Genomic DNA, 25,239 nt, shown 5'->3' with positions numbered 1-25,239 from the left:
ACTTGTTCACTTGTATGATAGATTTCTCAATAATTTCTTTGGAATTCTTGTATTATGTGCTGCTGTTCCTCATAAAACCTTAATATGACATTACATACATTTTTTGACAGAAGTAATCCAAGAATTTGTAATTATTGGATTTACTGTCTTTGTAGGTTTCTAATTATATCACTAGATGCCTCTTTCCCCTCTCCCTCTCTCCCCCTCTCTCCCTCTCCCCCTCCCCCTCTCCCTCTCCCCCTCTCCCTCTCCCTCTCCCCCTCCCCCTCTCCCTCTCCCCCTCTCCCTCTCTCCCTCTCTCCCTCTCCCTCTCCCTCTCCCACACACACACACAGAGTTCATGTTTCTGCATATGTTCAACCAAGAATTGAAGAGAAATTTTCTCTCAGACTGACTCTGGAAATTAGAAAGATCCCTGGAGTGGTCTCTAGTCAAAGATCCCTCTGTTGGGTTGCAAGAGTTGTGAGATGGCTTCAAAAATCACGTGCTTAGCCACTGAGGCAGCTCTTAGCATGGAGGGCACTGTGCTAGCAAAGGGGCCCAGGATTGGTGAATCCAGGCTCCCGTCCGAGGTGCTGCTGGGATTGAGGACATGATGTGCCTGAACTTGTGCCATAGCATCCTGGGATGTTATGGCATTTTACAATTTAAAGAATTAATCCTCTGGTTTTCTGGTTTCAGATATTAAAGTTTTTATTGATATAGTGATTTATAGTTTTCAAAGTACTTTCACTGAATGAGTGTATTCCTCAATGACCCTGTGAGCTAGAGTGATAGCCATCCCTTTATAGATAAGAAGCTGAGGCTCCGAGTCTTGCTGAAAGTCCCCCAGCAAATTCTTGGCAGGGTCACGAGGGAGTACGTTCCTCTCTCCTGGTCTCAGTCCCTTAGTCTTAGAATGCTGTTCTTTACATTTGCATGAATTTAAATTTTGATACTGTTTCCACCTATAGGTATCGGAGAAAAGCCTCATGGTCCCGGAGGAAAGGGACCTATGGGTTACGGAGAAAAGCCATGAGAGCAGCAGGACAGTGTCTCCTTAGGAGCGTTGCGTGTCTGGTGTCAGGGCGTCCATGTGCTTGGACACGGTTCTTGGAGCACGGCTGTGCGGAGCAACATCTGGTTCAGAACAGCCTGCACAAAGCCCCCTCCTCCTCCTGAGAGCACAGCTGTCTTCACAGCTCACCCTCTCCCCGCCCCCGCCCCCGCGCCCCCTGCCTCAGGCGTCTCCAGCCTGCCCCCACCCGCTCCCATCCCAGCCCTGCTGCACTTCGAGGCGTGGGGTGGTGAATTACAGTGGCTTGATGACAAGAGCAGAGGCTTTTCGTTTTGTTTTAATCAAAATCAGGACTTGATTGCATTAATAGCTGATCTTTTTTCACAACTTTCAGACTATGAGTCTATTACCCCTGTCTTTTAGATCCCCTTGTCTGTCAAAAATTGATTACACAAACTGTAATTTACCAAGTATGATCAAACTGATGCCTTTTCAGGTCTAGAAATGGAGACTCCGAAAACAGCTTTTCCATGGTATACCAAGATGTGAGCAGCAGTGGTCTCTAGTCAGGGAACGGCTGTCCCGTAGCTTCTGGAAGATGGATAATGTTCTCTTCCCTCCCTGCAGCTCTACCGGGCATCAGCCTTGTTTGAGACAATCCGACACGAAGCGCAGCTGAGCACGGACTACAAGCTCTCCCTCTTTGACCTGCAGACGTCCTCCTACCAGGCCTTGCAGCGAGTGCTCGTCAGCCTCGGTGAGAGCCAGCGGTGGGGTTTCTGCCTTGAGTGTGCACCTGTGTCTGAGTCCTTTAGTGAGCGCCGTGATGAAATACAACTTGTCATCATGGCAGAACTGAAGCCACAACCACAGCCTTGCCTTTGAAAATTTATTCGTACATCCCACAAATGTTGTGCCACGTGCTGGTCAAGAGGGCCCAGCTCCTGACCTCTGGAAGCTCTTAGTTCATCAGCAGATGACAGTTGGGGGTCCAGTAGGGTGTGATTTTGTAGTGGAAACAAAGAGGCTTGGCAGGCAGACCCAGGAGCCAGAGGAGGTGTCCTGGAGACAGGGTGCCTGAAGCAGGTGCTCCCACCAGGTTCCCTCTGCCCATTGGTCTGTGGGGGCAGGCGCCTGAGAAGTCACTGGCCTCTTCCCTGGTTCACTGCCACACATCCTTTTTTTTTTTTTTTTTTTTCTTCCATTTATTTTTATTTGTTGGAGGCTAATTACTTTACAACATTGCAGTGGTTTTTGTCATACATTGAAATGAATTAGCCATGGATTTACATGTATTCCCCATCCCGGTCCCCCCTCCCACCTCCCTCTCCACCCCATCCCTCTGGGTCTTCCCAGTGCACCAGGCCTGAGCACTTGTCTCATGCATCCAACCTGGGCTGGTGCCACACATCCTTTAATGCTGCTGTCTAGTAAATATGTGTACTGTCTGCCCTGTGGCCATGACACTGTCAGTGACAACTCTCCCGGGCTGGGGTGCCACGTTGCATTGGGACAGCACCCCCTCCCCTTACCTGGCTTAACTGTGGCAGCCACCTGATTCCAGCTCTGCCTCTCCTCAGGCCTGCCCATCTCTGCAGACCATTTCCTGCAGCCCAGAAGTTGGGTTAAGCAGGTGTCCACTGGAATTAACAATGTCTTTGAAGTTGGTTGTTAAGGCCTCACCAGTAACCTATCCTTAGCTTTATATATATATATATGAAGGCTCAAACTTCCCCTTAAAAAGTGTGTCTATTAACTGTGCTCATTGCCTGGGATTACAATCTATTATCTGTTATAATCACAGTGTTAAGTCTGTCTAGCACTTTGGGGCCAGTTTTCCAGTGTGTACAGAAATCGTCCCTGCTGTTCCAGTTAATAACTTAATAGAGTAAGCGGAGACATTTGCATACACACTTGTAAATCCCCGCTTATCTGCTGATACATGGGCTGCAGGAAGTGGGACATCCTCCCAGTGCTGTTGGAGTTGAGGCATCTGGTCTCCTGCCTCTGCCCACTCTCTCTTTGGACCTTCGTTCTAGCAGCTCTTCTGTGTGTACATTTACGACTGCAAGTAAATCCTCTGCATTGTATTTCTTCTAACAATCTTCATTTGAAAGGATGTTGCTGTATCTTTTGTGCTCTCATTATTGTGCATTAGCTTTTAAACTACATTACAGACTAGTTTCTTAGACAAAGTGGGTTTAGAGGTTGGATCAAAAGACTGAGGAAAAACTGGAAAGAGAAAAGCAATTTCAAAGAATTAGAGACCTCGGAGGTTTGAACCCTTTGCCCGTGGGAACTAGAAGAGACAAGAAGCAAGTTTATGGGACCCCAGAATGGAATAAGGTATAAACTCCAGCGATTATAATGTCACTTATATATGCACTGTGCTTTGAATGCTGCCTACCAGGCGTCTCCATGTGTAGGGCCTCATTTAGTTGTTGAGATAGGCAGGACAGCTGTCAAGAGTCCTTGTTTCAAGTGACGGAGGAAAAGGCACTCCAGCAGATGGACCAGCATGTGTAAGGACACAGAGATATAATTTGGTGTGAAATGTGGAAACGGGGCTGGTCAATGTGATGCACGGAGGAGCTGCATCAAGGAGAAATAGAAAGATGGTCAGAAGCCATGTCCTGGAGGGATCAGCTGTCGCGACCAAATCAGAACCAAGCTGAGCAGGAAAGTGAGAGGGTAACCAGAGAGCAGAACATCAGGTCCAGTGAGCCAAGGGGATGGGGTCAGAAGCCAGAAGGCCTGGAGCAGCTCAGGTTGAGGAGGGAGAGTAGGCAAGGCTAGGATGGATGCTGTCAGCAGCTCTCCTGAGGTAGCTGCCAGACAGGGAAGCCCAGCAGCTTTCAGGAGTGTGGGGTCTGAACCCGGGGGTTTTGAGAAGCGTGGTCACTGCATGCAGCCTCTGAGGCAGTCTGACTGAGAGTCTGCCACGTGTTGGCATGCAGAGGCCATGGGGTTTCTGCCTGCCTGGGGTCTCTGGACCTGGAGGCCCTCTCTGATAAACACACTCCCTGTGGACTCCCAGCCTATCCCTTTGTCTCCTAGGCCATCATGATGAAGCTCTGGCCGTGGCAGAAAGAGGACGGACAAGGGCGTTTGCAGACCTCCTGGTAGAACGACAGACAGGACAGCAGGACTCTGACCCCTACTCCCCGGTCACTGTCGATCAGATCTTGGAGATGGTTAACGGCCAGAGGGGACTAGTGCTTTACTACTCCCTGGCGGCGGGCTACCTCTACAGCTGGCTGCTGGCTCCTGGGGCAGGTAAGATCTCTTTCCTTGGGAACAGGGCAGTTAGGACAGCGGACCGTGAGAGTCTAATGTGCAGAGGTGGGAGAGGTACGTGCACTACCATAGATCAGATCCAGGAGCTAATGTTGGCTTTCAGTGAAGCCTCAGCCTCAGTGGGTAGCTGGTGCTGGGGCATTCAATTAATAAGACAGCCCAGCTTTTTCATTCCCCCAAGAAATCACAGCTCCTCGCTGGTCAATGTGGAAGCATTTATCAAGGAAGACTAAGAACAGGAGGATTAATGTCACCAGCAGCCCTATTTTTAGGCAACTGTTGTTCACTCGCTAATAAAGCGATAACTGTTAAGTCCTAACAAGTTCTTTCTCTATATGATTTAATAATTTAATAATAATTAAACTTAATAATATTTTATATAATATTTAATAATATTAAATTTAAATTTAATAATTTGTTGTGGTCCAGTTAAAGAGACTGAAATGGTGATGGCAACTCTTATCACGGTGTATCAATGAAGTCTCATGCTTGAAATTTCTGAGTTTAGCAAAACCAAGTTTTAACCAGTTCATTTGTTAATCTGTTTCAAAAATAAAAATCCCCTTTGATTAAATCAGGATTAAATGTTCAGACTTTAACAGCTTCACTAAGTACAGAACCACTAATTAGCTGTTAGGGGCATATTTTTTGCATAATAAAATGCTGATGGTTTTACCATGTTGGAGACAGACCAGATCCAATTAGAGTTTATTGACTGGGGAAGTGGATCTTATAATTGGGAATCTTGAAGAATGGGCTTCTTGGATATCTGTAAGCCAATTTCAAAAAGTTCAACTGCCAAGGAGAACTGACAAGCTTTTCTTGATTACCTTTCTGTCCCTTTAATTTAAAAAATGATTGCTGGATGACAGCTCTGAGGTACTTCTTGGGTTCTGATTACATTCTGAGAATGCCTATACATTCCATGTCTCAGCAGGATTACTCTTTGTAATTTTCCCCTTAATCCCACGTTTCCATAGGCTTCCCATAAAGAACATTCTTGCCTCCCACCTTTATATGCTAACGGTTTTGAGTTGTGATGTCTGTGGTGGCTTGGTGAGTGTCAGACACAGTGGGATGAATCTCTGTATCCCAGCCCCCAGCGGGCCCTGATGCTCAGGAGGATGCTCAACTGATGATGGAGGCATCGAGCACGTTCTCTCTCTCCGTGGTGGTTATGTTTTGGGGACATGATTTGACAGGTGGCATATCCAAATCCCTGTAATAACGAGTCATGTATAATGAGGCGCCTATTGTTTCTCTTTCCGTTTCTCTTTGCTCTTAATTAGACTCTGAAGCTTTCACTGGGGCTTTAATCCAATCAGAGAGGACCAGCATTTTCTAGGGCTGACACACCTCATTACCATTTGAGAATATGTCCTGTGTTTATTGCCAGAAAACCACTGCAGACTGCCTCGGTTTCATACAACCATCATTTTTTGCTCCTTTAATCCATTAATGACCATTGACCAGTTGGTCTTATTTAAAGATGGTTTAAAATGTTTTTATCTGGCCTTAATGCTGTGTATTTATTTTGCTTTGCTTTTGTGAAAGGAAAGGTCTATATTTGGCTAGCTACAGTTTTTGTCAGGAGTTCAGCTTCTGGGGAGAATATACCTTTGGCATGCTCCTGCACCATTCTTCAAAGGGAACTTTCCCTGGTTGCTGCTTCTGAGATGCATCTGTTTTAAAATATGTGAACTAGCCATCAGTTCTGGAGCTTCTGAATATATATCATCAAAAGCAAAAGTCCTGTCTTCAATTCCTTGTTTTCATGCACCAAACCTGATAGTGAAAATTATAAAAATGATACTGATTAGAATTCTGAAAGACCCAGGATTTTAGGATTTCTTCCCATGGTTTGGAGGACAGCACACTTGTCTACTTTGACCTCTTGGTCACGTAGCTTTGACCTTGTTGCCCCTTGCCCTCCACCTTCCCTTCCCCTTATACCCTGGTCAGATGTAATGTTGGTTGTGCTTGTCTTATTTCAGGAATTCTGAAGTTTCATGAACAATACCTGGGAGACACCACGGTAGAAAACTCCAGTGACTTCCAGACGGGCAGCAGCACAGCCCTTCCATCAGCCGCGAGCTCAGCCCTGGAGCAGCACGTTGCCAGCGTGCGGGAGGCCCTGGGCGTGGACTCCTGCTACTCGAGGTAAGGAGGCAGCGCTCCTGGGCCTGCCTTCAGGTATGGGGGTTTCCGTTTGTCTCTTCCTTTACAAACATCTTACTTGGGGAAATCTTTTGAAATCCACACACTTGTGCTCGGTCTCTTCACAGTTGCTGTAGCAGAAGCAAACATGTGTCTCTGGAGCACAAACCCCTTAGCAGATTGTCTTATTCTTTTCAGTAATTTCCTTTTAGACAGGGAAGGGCCTCATCAGACATGCCCATTTTCTAAGATGGGTTTGTAGAATGTTTAAACATAAACATGACTTTGAATTTAACATATTAGCTAATTAAAATTGAGATGCTTCTTTGGTTATAAACAGATTCATAATGAGTTTGTACTACAATTGAACGCCTGTTTGAGAATTTATCACCAGTGACAGGATCTGTGCATTGGGAGGCTGAGGTGAAGGAAGTTGAACTTCCAATATCAAGGATAGGGAAGAAAAGTGCTGTTTTTTGCAAATATTGTAGAAGTTATATACTCATGGAAATGTTTAATCATAATTGACTATTTTATATATAGAAATATATGTATATATAAAAAATATATATTTTATATATGGAAAGTAATTTCCATAAGGACCCTGTGTCTGGGAGGATGGAAGGAAGAGAGTCCCTGAGAGCTGCGTCATAGCCAGATTTCCCAGACGTCTCAGTCCTCCGTCCTGTGATTAACAAATGCTGAGAAGATCTGTGTCAGAGAATCTGCTGTGTGAGTTGGTGTCAGGTCCCTGGGACATCTGCTTTCCTCTTGAATGATTTTATTTGTAATCATGAAAATCTTAAGATGTGGCAGTGATTTCTTTAGAGATAGGTGCTTAAGTCAGACTCCCGAGGTATGGTAGTCATTGCCAGCAGCTGGATTGATCTTTGAGTATTTATCAGGTCTGAGATGAGCTCTTAGACAAAAAATAACCATTGGAAAATGAACTGTCAAGGCCGGAAAGGGCCCTGGTGGCCATCAAGGCCAACTCATTATTTGACGGAAGCCAGCACAGAATGGGACTTGCTGACAGTGAGTTAGTGTCAGGGCTAGGATCAAAACAATCTCGATCTCAGCCACACTCCCGGGCCAGTATTGGTTCTGTTTTTAATTATTAAAATTAATATCATACTTGAGACAATAGTCGAAGCATGTAAAAATGTCATCTCTAGCTTCTGTGTGTGGGAAGCACAAGCAGGCGTCAGCCACATACGCACACTGTCGCTTGGTTTCTCCCCCGGCTGCCCTGCATCCTGGAGCATCCCTGTCCTTAACGCTGGCACATGGGTTGGCGACCACAGGGGCTTCGCAGAGTGGGAACCCCTCGAACTTGGATGTAAGGCTACTCCCCAGATTCAACTATAAATGACCGTAAAATAGATTAGGTCAGGGGTACCCAGAGCTGTTTCAGCAGACAGAAAGGTGCTTAGACCAGTCTGATTAACCTGTAACCCGGTCAAAGGTATTGCATATCCAAAGGAAGTGTGAGAAGCGAAGGGTTGGTCAGCAGTAAAAATACAGAAAAGGGACCATTAGTAGGGCAGACTTCAGCTGCGCCCATTTCTAATCTTGTGCAAAGGGAGAGAGAATCTTGTCAAAAGGACTCTAGGTCCCGTCGGAAGGCTGTTCTCGTCATAGCGGACAGGCAGTCATCATGCGCTCCTCCTCCCCACCTTTCCACACTTATTTGAGTGCCTACTACGTGCTGCATCCACTGGAGATCAGGCAGAGTGGTCAAGGTGGCAGGCATAGCTCCTGCTCTGAGGCAAATGAAAAAAAAAAATAGAGCAGATATGGTCCTTTAATGAAAATTGCTGTAAGTACTTGAAATTGCAGGGGGTAGTGAAAATGTGTAAGCAGTGGGGAAACCCACCCTGGGAGCTGCAGGGGGGTCTTGAGGAAGGTGTGTTTGAGCTGAGCGCAGAAGGATGACGAGAAATAAATTAGATGAAGGCCGCCACAGGCAGGATGCACAGGGTCTCCAGTGACCCTCAGTGGAGAGACCTCTCAGGTGGTCCTGCCTCCCTGATGGTTTTCTTGTCACACTTTCTGATTACCATTTGGTTTCTCATGACATCTACTTGCAGATATAAAGTGTACATAACAAACTGGCATTCTGATTTGTATAACTCTATGACCTTGGTTGGTGGAAGTGAGCTCCATGAGGCCAAGATTCTTTGAGCACATTCATAACATGAGGTTTTCAAGCTTGTAGGTCCACACTCCAGAGCTTGAACTGAGATGAGATCATGAAGGGACCCAGGTGTGCAGCACCTGCCGTCTGAACCCCTGCGCGTGCAGAGGTGGTTTCTGTGTGCGCCGCCCTTGCCGCAGCCAGGACATCGCTGTCCACACCAGACACTGAGAGGACTCAGCCTGTGTGAACGCACAGCCTTCTCTTGATCTCAGTTTTCTTGGACCTAGGTTGAAATTCATCCTGAGAAGGAGAGGGTTAACCCTTTGACTTCCCAGCACCCCCTTGTTGGACACCATCGTTTAACTCCAAACGCTTGTGCCTGAGCAGTTCTTTTACAAGAAACTGGAGGGTGACTGAGTTTGTTTCCTGGTGCCTTTTGATTTAGAAGGATGACTTTGGGGTTATAGTTCAGCCCTTCGTCAATGGCAGGGAGAGAGGAAAGCACTGTAACTTGCTTCTGTTCCCCACATTAACCTTTTTCTCTCTGCCCAGGACAGAAAGCTCACTCATCAGGGTGCATCCTCAGGGGTCTCTAGGATGTTGTCTGGCTTGATACTCAGCGTCAATCTGGGGGGCTGCCCTCAGTAGCTTCGATCCCAGTTTGAACATCCAGAAGTGAGGGTCTTTCCTGTTGCTTTGAACTAGTCTTATTAGAAATTTGTTCATCTTTTGTGACCTCAAACTCAGGTTCTTAATTATGATATTAAAATTAAATGCTTTGTTGGCATGGTTTGAATTTACTAAAATGGAGTTTTTGTGAGACTGGTTTTTGCCTCACAGTTTCAAGAAAAGATTTCAAGTGACAGATAAATTATTTCTCATTTATAAAATGAGTAAATATTTTTAAAGTGTGAGTACAGTAGACAGTCTCATACCCTAGGAATATAAATTGATTTAGTTGTTCTAGAAATATTTGATTGGCCAAAAAGTTTGTCCTTCTACTTTTCCTGTAGGTAGTCTAATCTCCCTTTAGAGCCCTGTTTAAAGCTTGTGCTGTTTCCATCAGGAACATCCAGTCCTTGTAAGTCTAACTCAGGTCTCTGCAGCATTCTCCATGGTCGTTAACAATAGCACTTATTTCATTCTTCCTTGTTCCACAGTCACCTGGGTTGTGTCTTCCCAAGCAGATGGCGATGCCTGGAGAGCAGGTGCAGTGTTCTCTCTGAATTCTCACTGTCTAACACAGTGCCTGGCCCAGAGCGGGACGTCAGTGAATTTGAAGTTTAGTCACCAGAAGGTGTGCTGTGAGCAGACTCTCTGCTCATGCTGGACTGGCTCACTGATTCCCTTTTTCCAGTGGATGTAAAGTACACAGTGTGCCCCTAGAAATTGAGTCTCCGCACCTAGGGAAACACCTTCATTCAATTACCCACAGTCTGGCCATGATATCCTTGTTATTCTGCAGACCAATTTTGCTCTCCTTAATGGCATCTTGCTGCTGAAAGGAAGTACATTGCTACAAAGGAGTTTCTGAAAATGGATTTAAAATAAAAGAACTGCTTTTATTAAGTGTTTAATAAGAACTTCCAGTCCCTTCCTCCCAGATCAAAAGAGGCATAGATTGAAACCACTGTACAGAACATGAACCTCCCATAAGGGAGATGTTATGAATTTCAAAGCACATCTTCAGCTTTTAATTCTGATATTTAGCTAGAGCCTTGCTGCTTCCTGGGCACATGAGACAGTGCAGTGGCACTTTGGGGGTGCTAAGCTGACAGGTTAGAATACTAGCAGGGCCATGTTCAGTGGTAGATCTGGTCTGGTCTTCCCCAGGGTCTTTAAATAAATTGCAGTTGTAGACTGCCCTTGTAATAGGGTAAATATTCCTTCATTACTGCAAATGAATATGAAATCTTGATATACTATAGCTGCTACTATTTTTTTCTTTGGTGCTTTTCTATATTTCTGAATTTTCTATAGTGAAAGTTATTTTTATAGTCAAATGTATTTCCTTATTTCAAAACACTGATTAACTTAGAGTGCACCAGTTCATAAATGCTGATGCCTCTAGCTGGTTCTAGCCTGATAACCAGGGACAAATGTTAACAAGACTGACAATCCCAAGTGCTGGAAGAGATGTGGGTCCACAGGGTATCTTATATGTGGCTTGGGGAAGTAGATTGGCATGACTACATCAGAAAATGGTTTGTCGTCACCTTCTGAGCCAAGTAGTTGCCTACCCTTTGACCCAGGCACATAATATAGTATATGTGTAATATCCAAGAGAGGATCTTGTACATGAGCGAGAATCTTCAGAGTCACACTGCAAACAACAGCAAAATTCTGGAAATACAGGCCATTGGTGAGAGAGTGGATGAGTAAATAGTTCTGCAGTTAGTGCCCAAATGGAATATTGGGCAGCAGACAAAAAAGATGAGTAATAGTGAACCTCTTCCTAAATAAGTTAAATAAATTGGAGAAATATGTGAAAAAGTAGGTCCCAAAAATACTGCCTATAGCATGACATCTTTATTGATAGAGTTAAAACAACTGAAACCAAAATATGCTTCTAGGAATAGAGCGGTCAGTTCAGTCGTTCAGTAATGTCGGACTCTTTGTGACCCCATGGACTGTAGCACGCCAGGCTTCCCTATCCATCACCAACTCCCAGAACTTGCACAAACTCGTGTCCATTAAGTTGGTGATGCCATGCAACCATCTCATCCTCTGTTTTCCCCTTCTCCTCATGCCTTCAATCTTTCCGAGCATCAGGGTCTTTTCCAGTGAGTCAGTTCTTCATATCAGGTGGCCAAAGTATTGGAGCTTCCTTCAGCTTTAGCATCAGTCCTTCCGATGAATATTCAGGACTGATTTCCTATAGGATAGACTGGTTAGATTTCCTTGCAGTCCAAGGGACTCTCAAGAGTCTTCTCCAGCACCACAGTTCAAAAGCATTAATTCTGTGGTGCTCAGCCTTCTTTATGGTCCAACTCTCACATCCATACATGACTACTGGGGGAAAAGCCATAGCTTTGACTAGGTGGACCTTTGTCGGCAAAGTAATATCTCCGCTTTTTAATACACTGTCTAGGTTTGTCATAGCTTTTCTTCCAAGGAGCAAGCATTTTTTGGCTTCAGTCATCATCTGCAGTGATTTTGGAGCCCAAGAAAATAAAGTCTGTTACTGTTTCCATTATTCCCCATCTATTTGCCATGAAGTAATGGGACCAGATGCCATGATTTTCGTTTTTTGAATGTTGAGTTTTGTCACTCTCCTCTTTCACTTTCATCAAGAGGCTCTTTAGTTCCTTTCTGCTATAAGGGTGGTGTTATCTGCATATCTGAGGTTATTGATATTTTCCCCTGCAGTCTTCATTCCAACTTGTGCTTCATCCAGCCTGGCATTTCACATGATGTACTCTGCATGTAAGTTAAATAAGCAGGGTGACAATATACAGCCTTGACCTACTCCTTTCCCTTTTGGAACCAGTCCATTGTTCCATGTCTGGTTTTAACTGTTGCTTCTTGACCTGCATACAGATTTCTCAGGAGGCAGGTAAGGTGGTCTGATATTCTCATCTCTTGAAGGATTTTCCACAGTTTGTTGTGATCCACACAAAGGCTTTAGTGTAGTCATTGAAGCAAAAGTAGATATTTTTCTGGAATTCTCTTGCTTTTTCTATGGTCCAGTGGAGTATAGCTAGAGGCAGTAAAACTTGTGTGGAGTGGACAGGCAGGAGTGATGGCCGTGGGCTTGGGGTTGGGACTTGCCTCAGACTGGGGAGGGGGATGGGCTCTGTGGGAGGTAGCAGAGGATTAGCTGTAAATTGCTCTCTGGCTGTTTGGGCTGGTGGGTTTATGAGTACTTATGACTTTATTAAAAATTACTGAATAAATATGTGAAAACAGGCTGCTCATGGATCGACAGTGGACCAAAGATTATGATTAATTCAGTCCCAAAGAGATTCCCACCCCCCATCTCTGCTAAAAGAAGGGGAAAAAACCCAGAGGTTTTTAAACAAGCGAATTGCAAAAGCAAGGTTGCAACTAGGACATATTTAATTGATGAAAATGGATACTTGATAGACTGATTTAAACTACTTATATCTGTCCTTTTAAGCAAGTAACCATGCACTGGTCATTGCTTCATCATTGGCTTATTTTAAATTACAGTGAGCCTTTGAAAGTTTAGGGCTTCCCTTGTGGCTCACGTGGTAAAGAGTCCGCCTGCAATGTGGGAGACCTGGGTTTGATCCCTGAGTTGGAAAGATGCCCTGGAGAAGGGAGAGGCTACCCACTCCAGAATTGTGGCCAGGAGAATTCCATGGACTCTATAGCCTCTTGATGAAACTGAAAGAGGAGAGTGAAAAAGTTGGCTTAAAGCTCAACAACCCGAAAACGAAGATCATGGCATCTGGTCCCATCACTTCATGGCAAGTAAATGGGGAAACAGTAGAAACAGTGGCTGACTTTATTTTGGGGGGCTCCAAAATCACTGCAGATGGTGATTGTAGCCACGAAATAAAAAGACACTTACCCCTTGGAAGAAAAAGTTCTGACCAACCTAGACAGCATATTAAAAAGCAGAGACATTACTTTGCCAACAAAAGTCCATCTAGTCAAGGCTATGGTTTTTCCAGTGGTCCTGTATGGATGTGAGAGTTGGACTATAAAGAAAGCTGAGTTCTGAAGAATTGATGCTTTTGAACTGTGGTGTTGGAGAAGACTCTTGAGAGTCCCTTGAACTGCAAGGAGATCCAACCAGTCCATCCTAAAGGAGATCAGTCCCGGGTGTACATTGGAAGGACCGATGTTGAAGCTGAAACTCCAATACTTTGGCCACCTGATGCAAAGGAATGACTCATTTAAAAAGACCCTGATACTGGAAAAGATTGAAGGCAGGAGGAGAAGGGGACAACAGAGGATGAGATGATTGGATGGCATCACTGACTCAATGGACATGAGTATGGGTAGGCTCTGGGAGTTGGTGATGGACAGGAAGACCTGGTGTGCTGTGGTTCATGGGATCGCAAAGAGTTGGACACGACTGAGCGACTTTGAAAGTTTAAAGCTATCTTCATGATATTTTCTAATTCTGGCAAATTGCAACTCAAGGCAGACCTCCCAATTAATCCAGACTAGTAAGGTTTTATTTTGCAAATCAAATGTTTTTTCTTATCCCAAATTTTTTCCCAGAATTCTATGAAGTAAAAGTGGATATAATATTTGGGGGCATTTATTTTACCCGTTAAAGAGTTTCCAACTTCATTCTAAATTAGGTCAGTGCCATTTTGAAAATATTTTATGATCATGTAGCCCAGTTTGTGCCAGAGCTGGTCCTGAGCTTGGAAATGCATCAGGAATAATAGCCGGAGTTCTTGGCCTTACAGTAGCTGCCAGTGTGGAGCATGCAGCAAGTGTGTAAATTATTAATCCACCATATGTGAAATGCTATGGCAAAGGTCCAAACCAGAAAAAGACCATGCCTCAGTTTGCCTCCCAGGGGTCAAGGCAGTGGTTCAGGAGGTTTCCTCAGAGGTGACATTTGAGCTGGGCCCTGAAGCTTGAGGTGGAGAGGTCATTCTTAGCAGAGGAAGTAGTCCCTTACCCGCAGGGCCTGGAGGAAGGGAAGGGCCCAGGCCTTCAGCTGGTGAGTGGTCACTGCAAGAGGAGGACCCCTGTCCTGTGCTGCAGGAAATGTCGTCCCTCCGTCCCAGTGCTCAGCTGCTGCGTGCAGAGGCTTGCCTCTTTCCTGTGAGATCTGACGCCAAGCTCCCTTTCTGATAGGGTGGGCTTGCCTAGCTGAGTCTCTTATGTCCTGGCTTCTCGTGAAAAGGCTCATTCCAAAGGGCAGGATTTACCTCTGAGGTGACTCACACAGGCTCAGCTACCTCTGAGGAGAAAAAATGAAAACAACATGATGCCAGGTTAGTGATTAGAGCACTTGAAGAGACACAGCTGCAGAAATGAGTGGAACATGCTGTAGATTCTAGTCTTATGCCCCGGATTCCTGAATTTGGATTCCTTCCAGAAGGCTGAATACAAAATGAGTACAGAAGGCTCCGATAAGCTTCTTAGTGTAAGTCAGCAGCTTAGCAAGAAGGATAAGTGTAGTTGGTCTTTTTGTGTGACCTTTGAAATAGCCTAAATTGAATCTCCTCTTGTATTTCTCATGTACTTTTTTCAGTCTAAATAGCTCTCCCAACTGAGCTATTTCGGCCACCTGTTTCATATACTTTTTTAAAAGCAGAATTCTTGAAATTGCTCAACATGGGTTTTCCCATTATTCATAGGAGGGATAATCTGGTGAATAGTAGAATCAGCCTAAGGACAAAAAGGTGACAGCAGTGATACAAGGCACGCCATTTGTGCCAGTCATTGAGCCCATGTGGGGTCCCCGGGCCTGGAGCTGTGAAAGGCCCAGACTTCCCTGGACCAGGGGCCGACATGTCTGTACCGGGGTCACAGGGCACGGGCTATTCTGATAGGTGTCCTGGGGCCCTGGCAGGGGCAGTGCTGGACACCAGACACTTCTTCTATGTCTCATCCCAGATCCTTTGTTCATGGTCCCAAAGCTTGGAGTGACATTTCTATTAGAACAAGGGCTGGAGGAAAGGGGCGAGGCAAATCCATTGACCAGTCCAGTCAGTGCTTCCCTCTCAGGCCCACATCAGCCTTGGCTGGCTATTGCCATAACCAATTTTATAAAAATTCTTTGAACTAATCAGATCTCAATATCTTTGACTTTGTATATCCTGCCCTTTGCCCCAGTGAAATTCCCTGGTCTTTTCTTTCTGCTTGATTCTGTGCAGCTTTATCTAATGATTAATATTTAAGACATTTAATATATAACTCTTGACTTATCTTGCTTTGGGAAAATAACCTCAGTGTAGCCACTACGTTCCTCTTTGGAATGGCTAAAATAGGTATAATTTTCATCTCACTTGTACTTTTGCGGTTCGAGCACAGTGGTGAGGAGGCCCTGAAGAGGTGCCGTCCTCAGAGGAGCACACATTACTGCGTCAGACCACAGTTCACACTGCGCTGGTGATGCGTGGGGCACCTCACAATTTCAGAGACGAATACCACAGACATGTATTCCTTGCTCTGGGTCTGCGGGTCCACTGGGGTGGTTCTGTTTTAGCCAGCCTGTTGGGCTTAGGTCTCTGTGTCTCATTTTTTCTGTGACTAGACAGCACTCTTCTCAGAGCAGAAGCCAGAATCACAGGAGGCCGAGCAAAACCATCAGGCTCACCACTTGCTCACATCCCATTGGCTAGAGCAAGAAATGTATGCAGTGGGACACGGACAGGACAGGAGTCTCTGCTGCATGATCGCAGCCTGAGCCAGGAGCTCAGGCTCCCACCTGCAGCCCCCCTGCAGACTGGCAGAGACGCGATGATCTTTGTTCAGGCTTCCTGCTTCTGCTCCCTTCAGTATCTGACATGGACCACCTTCTGCTTCTCTCTCCCCACACTCAACGCAGCACATACCCTGGTGTGAGCCAAGCTCTGCAAGCCCTCATCCGTCTCCTCTGACTGCTTCTCATCTTTCTCTTGCTCTGAAACTACGGGTGTTTTCCCCATGCTCACATCTGGTTATTGGGCTTTCCTTTGGAAAGGTTGTCTTCCTCAGGGACACAGATGTACATGCTTGCCCTTCCCCTTGTATACAAGCAGGTCCTGTGGAAATGACCTCAGGCTTCCCACATCCAAAATCAAACCTCTTCTCAGGTGGTACCCAATCAGGTTCACTGGTATTTCCGGTTTTCCCACCCTGGGCCGGCTCTTATAAGAATACGTCTGTCCGTGTGACCAGCCTGGCCTCCCTGCCTCCTGCCTCCTTCTCCTGCTCCCGTTCCCTTGGCCCCCTGCTGCCTGAGGAGTTTTCCCAAAGCTGCACTGTCATCTGATGGCTCCCATACACATCATAACCCACAGAGAATGCTGGTGGCCAAGGGGCACCTGGGGTGATTGGGTCAGCAGGTCCCATTGTTCCATATGGCTTGCCTCACGCCAGTGCCTGGAGTCAGCCCTCTGTTCCAGCAGGGGTCAGGTTCCCCCCACCCTCCGCCACCCTGCCACCCCGCCACCACCTCCTCATCCTGCACATTCTCCTGGGTTTGCATTTACTTTCTTCTTCTGCCAGCATGGGATCCCCTGGAGTCCTAACCCCTGGGGCATTGCTTTTCCTGGAAGTCTTAAGCACACATTGAAGGCAGGATTTGCTTACACAGGTGGATAGAAGTCAGAGTGGAGCAGAGGGTATTAAGGAGAGAGGACAAAGTAGGGGATACCTGCTGGGAGCTGACCACCCATGCTTTCCCCCCTTCTTTACCTACCAACCAGGAGTTAGAAAAGTCTGGGCATGTGGGACATAGAAGTCTGATGTATACTCATTGGGTAACTAAAATTAAATAGGACAGACTGGCTCAGTCCCAAGAGTATTGTCCCTGAATGGCTGGACAGTGACCAGCTCTAGTGATTGTGTCTTATCTCTACAGTCCCAGCTCCTAACAGTGCCTGGTACCTAAGAGGCCCTCAGTGAGTGTTCACTGGATGAGTGGATGAGGAAAGTGGGGAGAGAACTGCTGGGGGCTAGAAGGACTCCTTCCCTTGACCATGAGATCAGTATGGCATCGTTGATATGGCAGAGCATGACACAGGTGGGAACATGTTTCATAGTTATTTCTCATATTGCTCTAGTCTTTTCTTCCCACTTCCGCCCCCATGAAGTACCATGAAAGAACAATTTTCAACACTCAAAGAGGTGTACTTAGATCAGATAATTAGTGCAGACCTTGAACTTAATCCACATTACAAAACTTGGCCCCTAAGCCAGCACATGAAACTCCTCTGAGTGTAGTGACACATCAAACTCGCTAAGGCTTCAAAAGTAATGAGATGTTCTTTCCTGGCTGTTGATGGACTTATACTAATACAGCGAGGAGTCACCGCTAATAAGCAGACTATTAAGGAGAGACTAATAAGGAGAAGCAGAATGACTTAAGGCCCTGTCACCTCCACAAGCACACTGTCCGACGGAGACAACGTGATCACTGTAAAGTGTCTTTCCCTTTATTCCTGTGCATGCTGCTCATCCCCTATTAATTAGAGACATCAAGAAACAACACTTCATTCTGGCATCCCTTCTAAAAGCATCTTGCTTTTAGGAGGGATGGTATCCCTTCCCGTCTCTGAAGTCAGCCCCGTAGCTGTCCTGCCCTCGTCCCCTCCCTGCCTCCACTCCAGGGCCTCCTATGAGCCTGCCGCTGATACTGGCTTCAGTGCTTTTTCTGTGTCCTCATCTCCAGCCTTGCAGGTGGATCAAGCAACAGTGGATGCTTCCACCTAACACTGGAAGTCGGATGGACACATGTCGTCCGTGAAAGGATAGAGCCTTGGGGTGGGGATAAATTGCAGGTCTGACTGTAAGTTAATATACACATGTACTGGTTTAGACCGATGGGGCTGACAGTCCATGTGTCACGTATTGATTGTCACCTCAAGATTGGAGCCAGCCTCTCTTGAGAAGATTAAATGGAAAGATGGAGTGATACACAACATTGATTTCCTTTCCTTTGACCAGCCACTCCAGACTTGGGTGCCGCATCCCTGCAGAGAACGAAGACATCTCTTTGGGGTTTCTAAAAAGCTACTTGTTAGGTCTAGGTTGTTTTAGTGTTGGGTTTTCACTGTTTCCTTCTATCTCAACACCTTGTATATTTTATTTTTGGGTGTTCTAGTCACAGTATTATTGATTGTATGGAGTTCATTTTGTAGTGTCTCTCTGTCTCACTGGACTAGAAGTCCATCGAGTGTAAGGATTGGGTCTGCGTGGTTTGCCATCAGTACAGTACCTGGAACGTGGTTGACTCTCAGAAAATAGTCATTGAATGACTAAATGAAATGGGCCTACCTTTCTTTCCCCCATACAAACATTGTCAATTCATAGTTACGTTAATGGGCTTCCCTTGTGGCTCAGCAGGTTAAGAATCCCTCTGCAATGTGGGAGAGCTGGGTTTGATCCCTGGGTTGGGAAGATCCCCTGGAGAAGGGAAAGGCTACTCACTCCAGTTACGTTATGTTATTGCTGAAGCTAGGAAAGTTTCCCTTCAATGCTAGAGTTGATCTGGCTACATAAAGGAAAAAAATTTCCAAAGAAGGACACAGATTGAGCAAATGGAATTAATACCAGAGTGAAATGGGGGTGGGGGGGAAGATGGGAGGGAGTGTGTCTGTACCAACTTTCTTTCAATTAAGCGTAAGCTAATATGTTACTGTTTGTTTTGTTTTGTTTTTTTAAATCTGCTTCCTCCTACTTTAGTTCAGTGTTGAGTTTTAAGTTCTGGAGAGAAAACTCACCAGAGTTTGTAGTGAATGAGGGTTATGGTATTTTTGAATGATGGAAATGGCTAAGTTTAGAAAGATAGAGAATTAGAGATGAGAGAAAGTTACAAAGAGGAAAAAAGCTATTTGTCTAACTTATCTTTGAAAATTAGTCAAATAGGCAAGAGAATCCAGGTTCTGTAAAATACAAGGCATTTCAGTTTCTCATGGCAGGTAGGGTTTTTCAGTATATGTGTACAGCTTTGATTTCATCTTACACTACTAAATAGTATTAACAAACCAAGATGTGTAAAATGCCTTCCTGGGGGCTCTGTTTAACACTCATATTTTAACTCTGACTCCCTATTAGAACCTCTCAACTTGCTTCTTTCAGGGAAGAAGAGAGAAATGGCCTTCACGACCTTTACCTGTGCCACACACAGGTGTCCATACTCACTTACTGTTTGTGATGTCCTCCGAGGTGGTGATTGTGGTCCCATTCTACATAGCAGGAAGCCCAGAGAGACGGAGTTACTCAAGGAATTGTCAGGGGTTCGTAGCTAGTTAAATGGTGGAACTGGATGTGGGCTTTAGAAAAGGTTTCTCAAAAGCAAAGAGTGCTATGCCTTCTGGGGCTCTAGAATTGCCTTTTCAAATGATTTTGTTTGAGGATGAGAAAAAGACAGAAAATTACTCATTCAGTGCCTTTCCAGACTTTTGCTGTCCCTTTAGAGATTTTAGTACAGTTGTCTCCTCCCCTTCTGGCAGCTTCCATTGAGTCTCCAAGTACTGGGTATTCTCCAGTCTCAGCAGTAAAATGGAGGAAAGAGCAGTGTAGGAAAATATACAAGATGAAAAACTAGAGAAATATTCTGTCACAGGGCAATCTAACACATCATTTAAACAGTCTTACTAAGGTGAATTTGAGAGCACGGATCATGGTTTCTCATTGAGAAATAAAAGTCCTTTGGCTTAAAGAATATCTTTAAAAAATAAATCCTTCATTACCCAGGGTATTTCTTGAAATAAAAAGAGTACATATCAAGCCATATCATGAAAGAAATAATTCAGCAGTCCTTGAGAATTTACCTAGTTTCCATTCAAACATTAAAGTGATCGTTTAATCTTACATACAATTCCCTGAACTCTCCCTAAATAATTGCTTTGGTGATTTTAGCTCAACCTTGAAACAGAGTTGAATCTTGTATATTTGACTTCATTTGAAAGAAAGAAAATTTATAAGGACACAGAGACTTCAGAGGTTTAAATCTTTTATCCACAGGGACTAGAGGAGAGAAGTAAGTGTGTGCAAGCCCAGAATGCAATGAGGTATCAGCTCTGACAATAATAATAATAATAATACCAACTGTTCTATATAGGAGCGTTTTATAACATCTACCAGGCATCTTCACCTATATTCATTCCTCAGTTAATCTTTACAGTAACCCTTGGAGATAGGTAAGACAACTGTTAGGATCCCTCTTTTTGGGACAAGAAAGTTGAGCCTCAAAAACTGACTTACCCAAAATCACACAGCTAAAGGATAAAGTTGGAACTTGGACCCAGGCCTCCAGATACCCATCTACTGCTCTTTCCAACAGAGCCATTTGTCTCTCTCAAAGGCAAGTATTTACGTGGATAAGCTTTTGTTAGATTTGCCAAGGCTCATCCCAAGTCTCTCACTGTAGTAGAAGTTTTCCTGTGTTTGAGACAGATGGGCATTGCCTGGGGTTGGTGTCAGTATTTATAGAGATGGAATTTGAGCTGTAATAATGAAGTTCTGAATTATTCTCTGTGTCACACCAAGCCTCCAGATGAACTAAATTTCAGTCAGTAGTATATAAATAAACTGATCTACTTAATTTCTACATGGCTTGGGCATGTGGGTTCCAGAATAAATCTGAAGCTGCTTAAATCGAAGTGGGGAAAGAGACCGGCATCAGGTTATTCCCTGGCAATCTAATGATTAGGACTCTGTATTTCCACTGCAGAGGGGCACAGGTTCGATCCCTGATCTGGGAACTAAGATCCTGCAAGCTGTGTGGCACTGCTAAAAAAGTAATAAATAAATAGGGTGTCACTTAGTGCAACTCTACTCTAGTTAAAAGAACAGCTGTGAAGGCTTTGCAATATAGTGTGGACGATGTTAGAAGCATTTTTCTGAAAAAGTTGGCCTTTCAAATAGAGTTTGAGATTTTTTAATTCATTTATTCATTCAGCAGCTATTTGCTTGATATCCCCCCATAAGGCCAGTTACTATACTGGGCCCCAAGAAAAGACATGGTTCCTGTCCTTAGGCATTCACAGGCCAGTAGGTATGTGGGTATCATGAATAAAGACACTCGAAAGCACAGATAAAAGTTTCACAGAGGTCTAGCATTCATCTTACCTATCCCTAAGTTTTCAGATCTTTTATTTTCTTCAAGTTGGAATTTTCATTATTTCATATTACAATAGATAATGCAATCACTCTCATCTCTGAGAAGTCCAGTTATTGAGACATTTATTCAGCAAATATTTGTTGCATGTGTACTATGTGTCTGGTTGTCTGCTGAGTACTGGGGTTGCAGAGATGAAACCAACAGCTTTCCTGTGGTAAGGAGCTCTCAGTCTAAGAGGAGAAGGATAAAAAACAAATGTGTTCTGTTTGGATTTGTTGCTTATAGCTGCATGACCTTTGGCAGACTATTTAATCTCATGGGATTTTTATAACAATACAATGATAATACTTGAAAAACAGTAGGAGAGAGCTGGGCACATTCGAAGCCTTCATGCAGTTGCTGCTGTCACTGATGAGGAAAGTGGGAGAGGCACGCAGAGGTCACAGGGGCACTTGTTCCTTCAAGAGGGTCTAGTCAGGAGAGACTTCCTGGAGGAGGAGGTGCAGTGAGTTTTTACCAGGCCTGCAAGGCAGGGTGGACCCTGTTTGGAGTGTGCAGCACAAGCTGAGGCTCGGAATGTGGGGCAGCTGCCAGCGGAGGGGAAAGGTAGGGAGGGCAGCACAGTTGGAATGTCGAGTATGGGGAGAAGTTTGACCCAAACACCCCTATAAACAGGCTGGAAAGCTGCGAAGGCACCAGACGCTGTGTGGCCGTGGCTAGTGGTGTCACCCCACAGCCAGGGCGGGAAGTTTGCATTTGAGAAAGATGCACCATCCTACTTGTCCAAAGAGAACTCAAGATCATTTTGCCCTGTGCTCTCTTAGGCTCTTGGATTAAATATTCTACATGGTCTGTTATTTTAGGAGTAAAGGGAGCCGTTTAAAAACCTGCTGGACAGTTAAGTCATGTTGAGCATATGCCTTCAACCAAGAAATACTGTACATAGAAGGGAGGAGGCTCACTTTCTAGTTCTAGAGAAAACCAGAAAATTAATATTCTGATTTGGTCCAGCAAATGTTGTAAGAACAAGTCAAGTATAAAATATGTGCATTTCCTAGTAATGTCTTTGTGTTGGCAGAAAATTACCTAGCTGGGATAAACGTTCAGGGAACAAGCAAGGTTTAAGCCGTGCATAGTCCAAACCAAAATCCCTTCTCTCTAAACTCAGGGCCAGGGCCTGACTCCATGACAGCCTGCAATATGAAATGGTACCGAATGCTCTTCTTGCCCTATTCTTTATTAGAAATTGAATATTTTTGTATGGTATCAATAAAAATAAATAAAAAACAGTAGGAAGAAATAGTCTCCTTTTTCTGAAGGGCAGACGAGGCTGGGAGGCTTGAACTGTCTTTAACTGTAGCACGGCTGTCACAGGAGCTCACTGGCCCTCAGTTTAACCAGAGAAAACATGTTTTCTTAAATTATTTTGGCCTTATAGGGTGTTTTCTTAAATGAAAAATGATCACAGTTAGCATGCCTGACCCCTGTTGGCCTGATCATTTTATGAAGCATAATAATGTTATATGGCAGAGAAGTCTGGAAAGAACGTCAGCTCGCTTCGGTCACAGATTCTCAGTGACCTCGGAGCATACACTAAGTCAGTGGATTGTGAGCTGCAGCAGAGGAACCAGTCCTTTCTTCGGCATCCACGGGCTTTCACTTCCTTCTTTGGAAGAATCTCGTCTTGGTGGGAAGCATAATTACCCGTGCATATGCCACTTTGGGAAGAGAACGTGTGTCCATAATCACTGAAAGGAAATACCCACTGTGGTCAGAGTCCATCCTGCCTGGCCCCGTGAGGTTTAGCAGCTGCTGCCAAGTTGCCGTGCAAGGGGGGTGGCCTGGCTGGAATACCAGAGGCGTTGCTGGTTTCTGGATGCGATAGAGGAGGCCACACATTCCTGTGTGTAATGTATCAAAGTGACGCACTGATAGTTCTCCTTAAATGCGTCTCCTGTCCATCCACCGTTTGCATTCCTACTTGAATTTTTCAGCAAGTAATATTTGTAATTGGTATGAACTGCAAGGGTTCAAAGAGACAATGGTGAACAGTCTCTCTCCCATCTCTGTTTCTCATGACCTAATTCTCCTTGGAGTTGGCTGGTATTCCAGTTTCCCAGGTACATTTCCAGAGAAAATCTCACCATTTACTTTTGACACGTCTGCCTCTTGCTTCTTGGGGACACTGAAGGTGTTTCACAGTAGTTGTGGGAAAACTACTTTACCACCTTCATTCTGAACATAGAACTGAAGTTGAGAGTATGAAGTTATTTGGGGCAGGGGTGTAATTAGGCCTGTTCAACAATAAAATATTAATTTTACATGATACATCATTGAAATATTTTTATTCCATGTCTCATTTTACTCTTATTATAATCTAGAAAACAGATAAGAGCAAGTATTATAGTATTATTATTTCCACTTTACAGTTCACAAAACTGAGGTGAAGAGAAAATCAGTGCCTTTCTTTGTCTTACTGCTGATCTGTGGTAGTTAGATGCTAGAGGGTTCCCCTTGTGTTCAGGCTTCTGTCCAGTGTTGTAAGCCTGATTTTAGGAGAATCGATTTCCATTACTATATATTCAGAGTTGTAATGGAATCTGCTATGATTTTAGAAATACTTTTGTCTCTTGCTTTCAATAAAATATTGGAACAAGCAGTATTGTGAGGGCTTATTAGAGACCTATACTAAGAAAGCTATCTCACTGTAACCAGTCTCTGAGCCCGCCTCTGTTTCAACATTGTGCTCGGTGCTTTAGGTATGCCATTTAATGCCTGGTGTTCACCTATTTTACATGTGAAGAAACAGAGATACAGAGAGAGGAAATAAATTGCCAGTGGATATGCAACTTGAAAGTGGTAGAACTGGATTTCAAATTCAGTATGTACCTATTTCTGCCAAGAAGTGCTGCCTCCCCAGATTGGATGGCCAGAGCATAAATGATTATTATTTTCATAACAGAGATATTTTATTTATTTAAAAATCCAGCAAATACATAGGGGTCTTGATTACTAGCAGTTATTAAAAGATGATAAACGTTCAACTGTCATGCTCTATTTAAAATACCATAGAATATTAAAGATGTAAAAGCTTGCTTCCTGCTTTCAGGATGTTACCATCAATCTGAAGGCATTGAAATAACACAAATAAACTTCAGAACATAACATGATCATGAAACCACACTCGGAAACATGGAATCAGAGAGGTTTGAAGTCCGAGGGGCCCGGGAGGTTATTTAGAGACTCCATCCAAGCCTGAAGTCATCCTTTTCCCTCTGATTTGTGTCAGTGATACCATGAGCCTCCCAAGACACCAAACCCGCAGACATGGAGTTCGAGTACATTCCTTCCACTCCTTCATCTCCAGTCTTGTGAGGAGCAGCCTTGCAAACTACATTTAAAGTGGCCTCACTCCTGCACCCCTCCCTCATCCACAGGAAAAGTAATAAGACCACGTTAGTCCTTTATTTCCAGCCCTGCCAACTATGCTTCTCCTGGTTCATATCCTGTCGAATGCGTGGTGAAAATAGGACACCAAACCAGATTCCTGGACCCCAGCCTCTGTGCAGTCCAGGACAACAAGCTCCCTGCTGGCGCAAGAACCCTCCTGAAACGTGGCTGTCCTGCTGCTCCCTTGATGGAGGCTGCAGGGCCTTATTCCTGTGTAGTCCCCACCCCATTTGTTACTCAGCCTTCTCACAGCTCTGCTTGTCTTGTCTCCTCCTCCTCATGGGCCAGGTTCACAGCCAGGGTGTGAAGGAGTCCCCCCTTCCTACCCCAGGGGCATGGTAGAGAGGGCCCTGGACTGTGTCACCGTGCTCATGGGGAACTGGAGTCACTGCGGAGGGGCGGGGGCGGGGGCGGGGCCGCATCAGCAGTGAGCACTGCACTTGCAGGGATTCTGCTCCCGGTGTGCGGAAACAAACTTCTCACACATAG

General features: G+C 44.8%; 1 protein-coding gene across 5 annotated transcripts in view; it reads left to right on the top strand.

The window, feature by feature from the left end:
• TTC28 (tetratricopeptide repeat domain 28) overlaps positions 1-25,239 on the top strand; it is a 563,147-nt gene that overhangs the window by 475,320 nt on the left and 62,588 nt on the right. For all 5 annotated transcript variants that reach the window (XM_070475504.1, XM_020876676.2, XM_070475505.1 and 2 more), the window contains 3 exons: positions 1,625-1,754; positions 4,055-4,273; positions 6,289-6,454. In XM_070475504.1, coding sequence (XP_070331605.1) covers positions 1,625-1,754; positions 4,055-4,273; positions 6,289-6,454 — 515 coding nt within the window. The remainder of the gene's footprint in view (positions 1-1,624; positions 1,755-4,054; positions 4,274-6,288; positions 6,455-25,239) is intronic.

This window comes from Odocoileus virginianus, chromosome 12 (genome assembly GCF_023699985.2).
Source record: "Odocoileus virginianus isolate 20LAN1187 ecotype Illinois chromosome 12, Ovbor_1.2, whole genome shotgun sequence".
Lineage (NCBI taxonomy): Eukaryota > Metazoa > Chordata > Mammalia > Artiodactyla > Cervidae > Odocoileus > Odocoileus virginianus.
The sequence above is the reverse complement of the archived record's forward strand: the minus strand, read 5'-3'. Positions and strand labels throughout refer to the sequence as shown.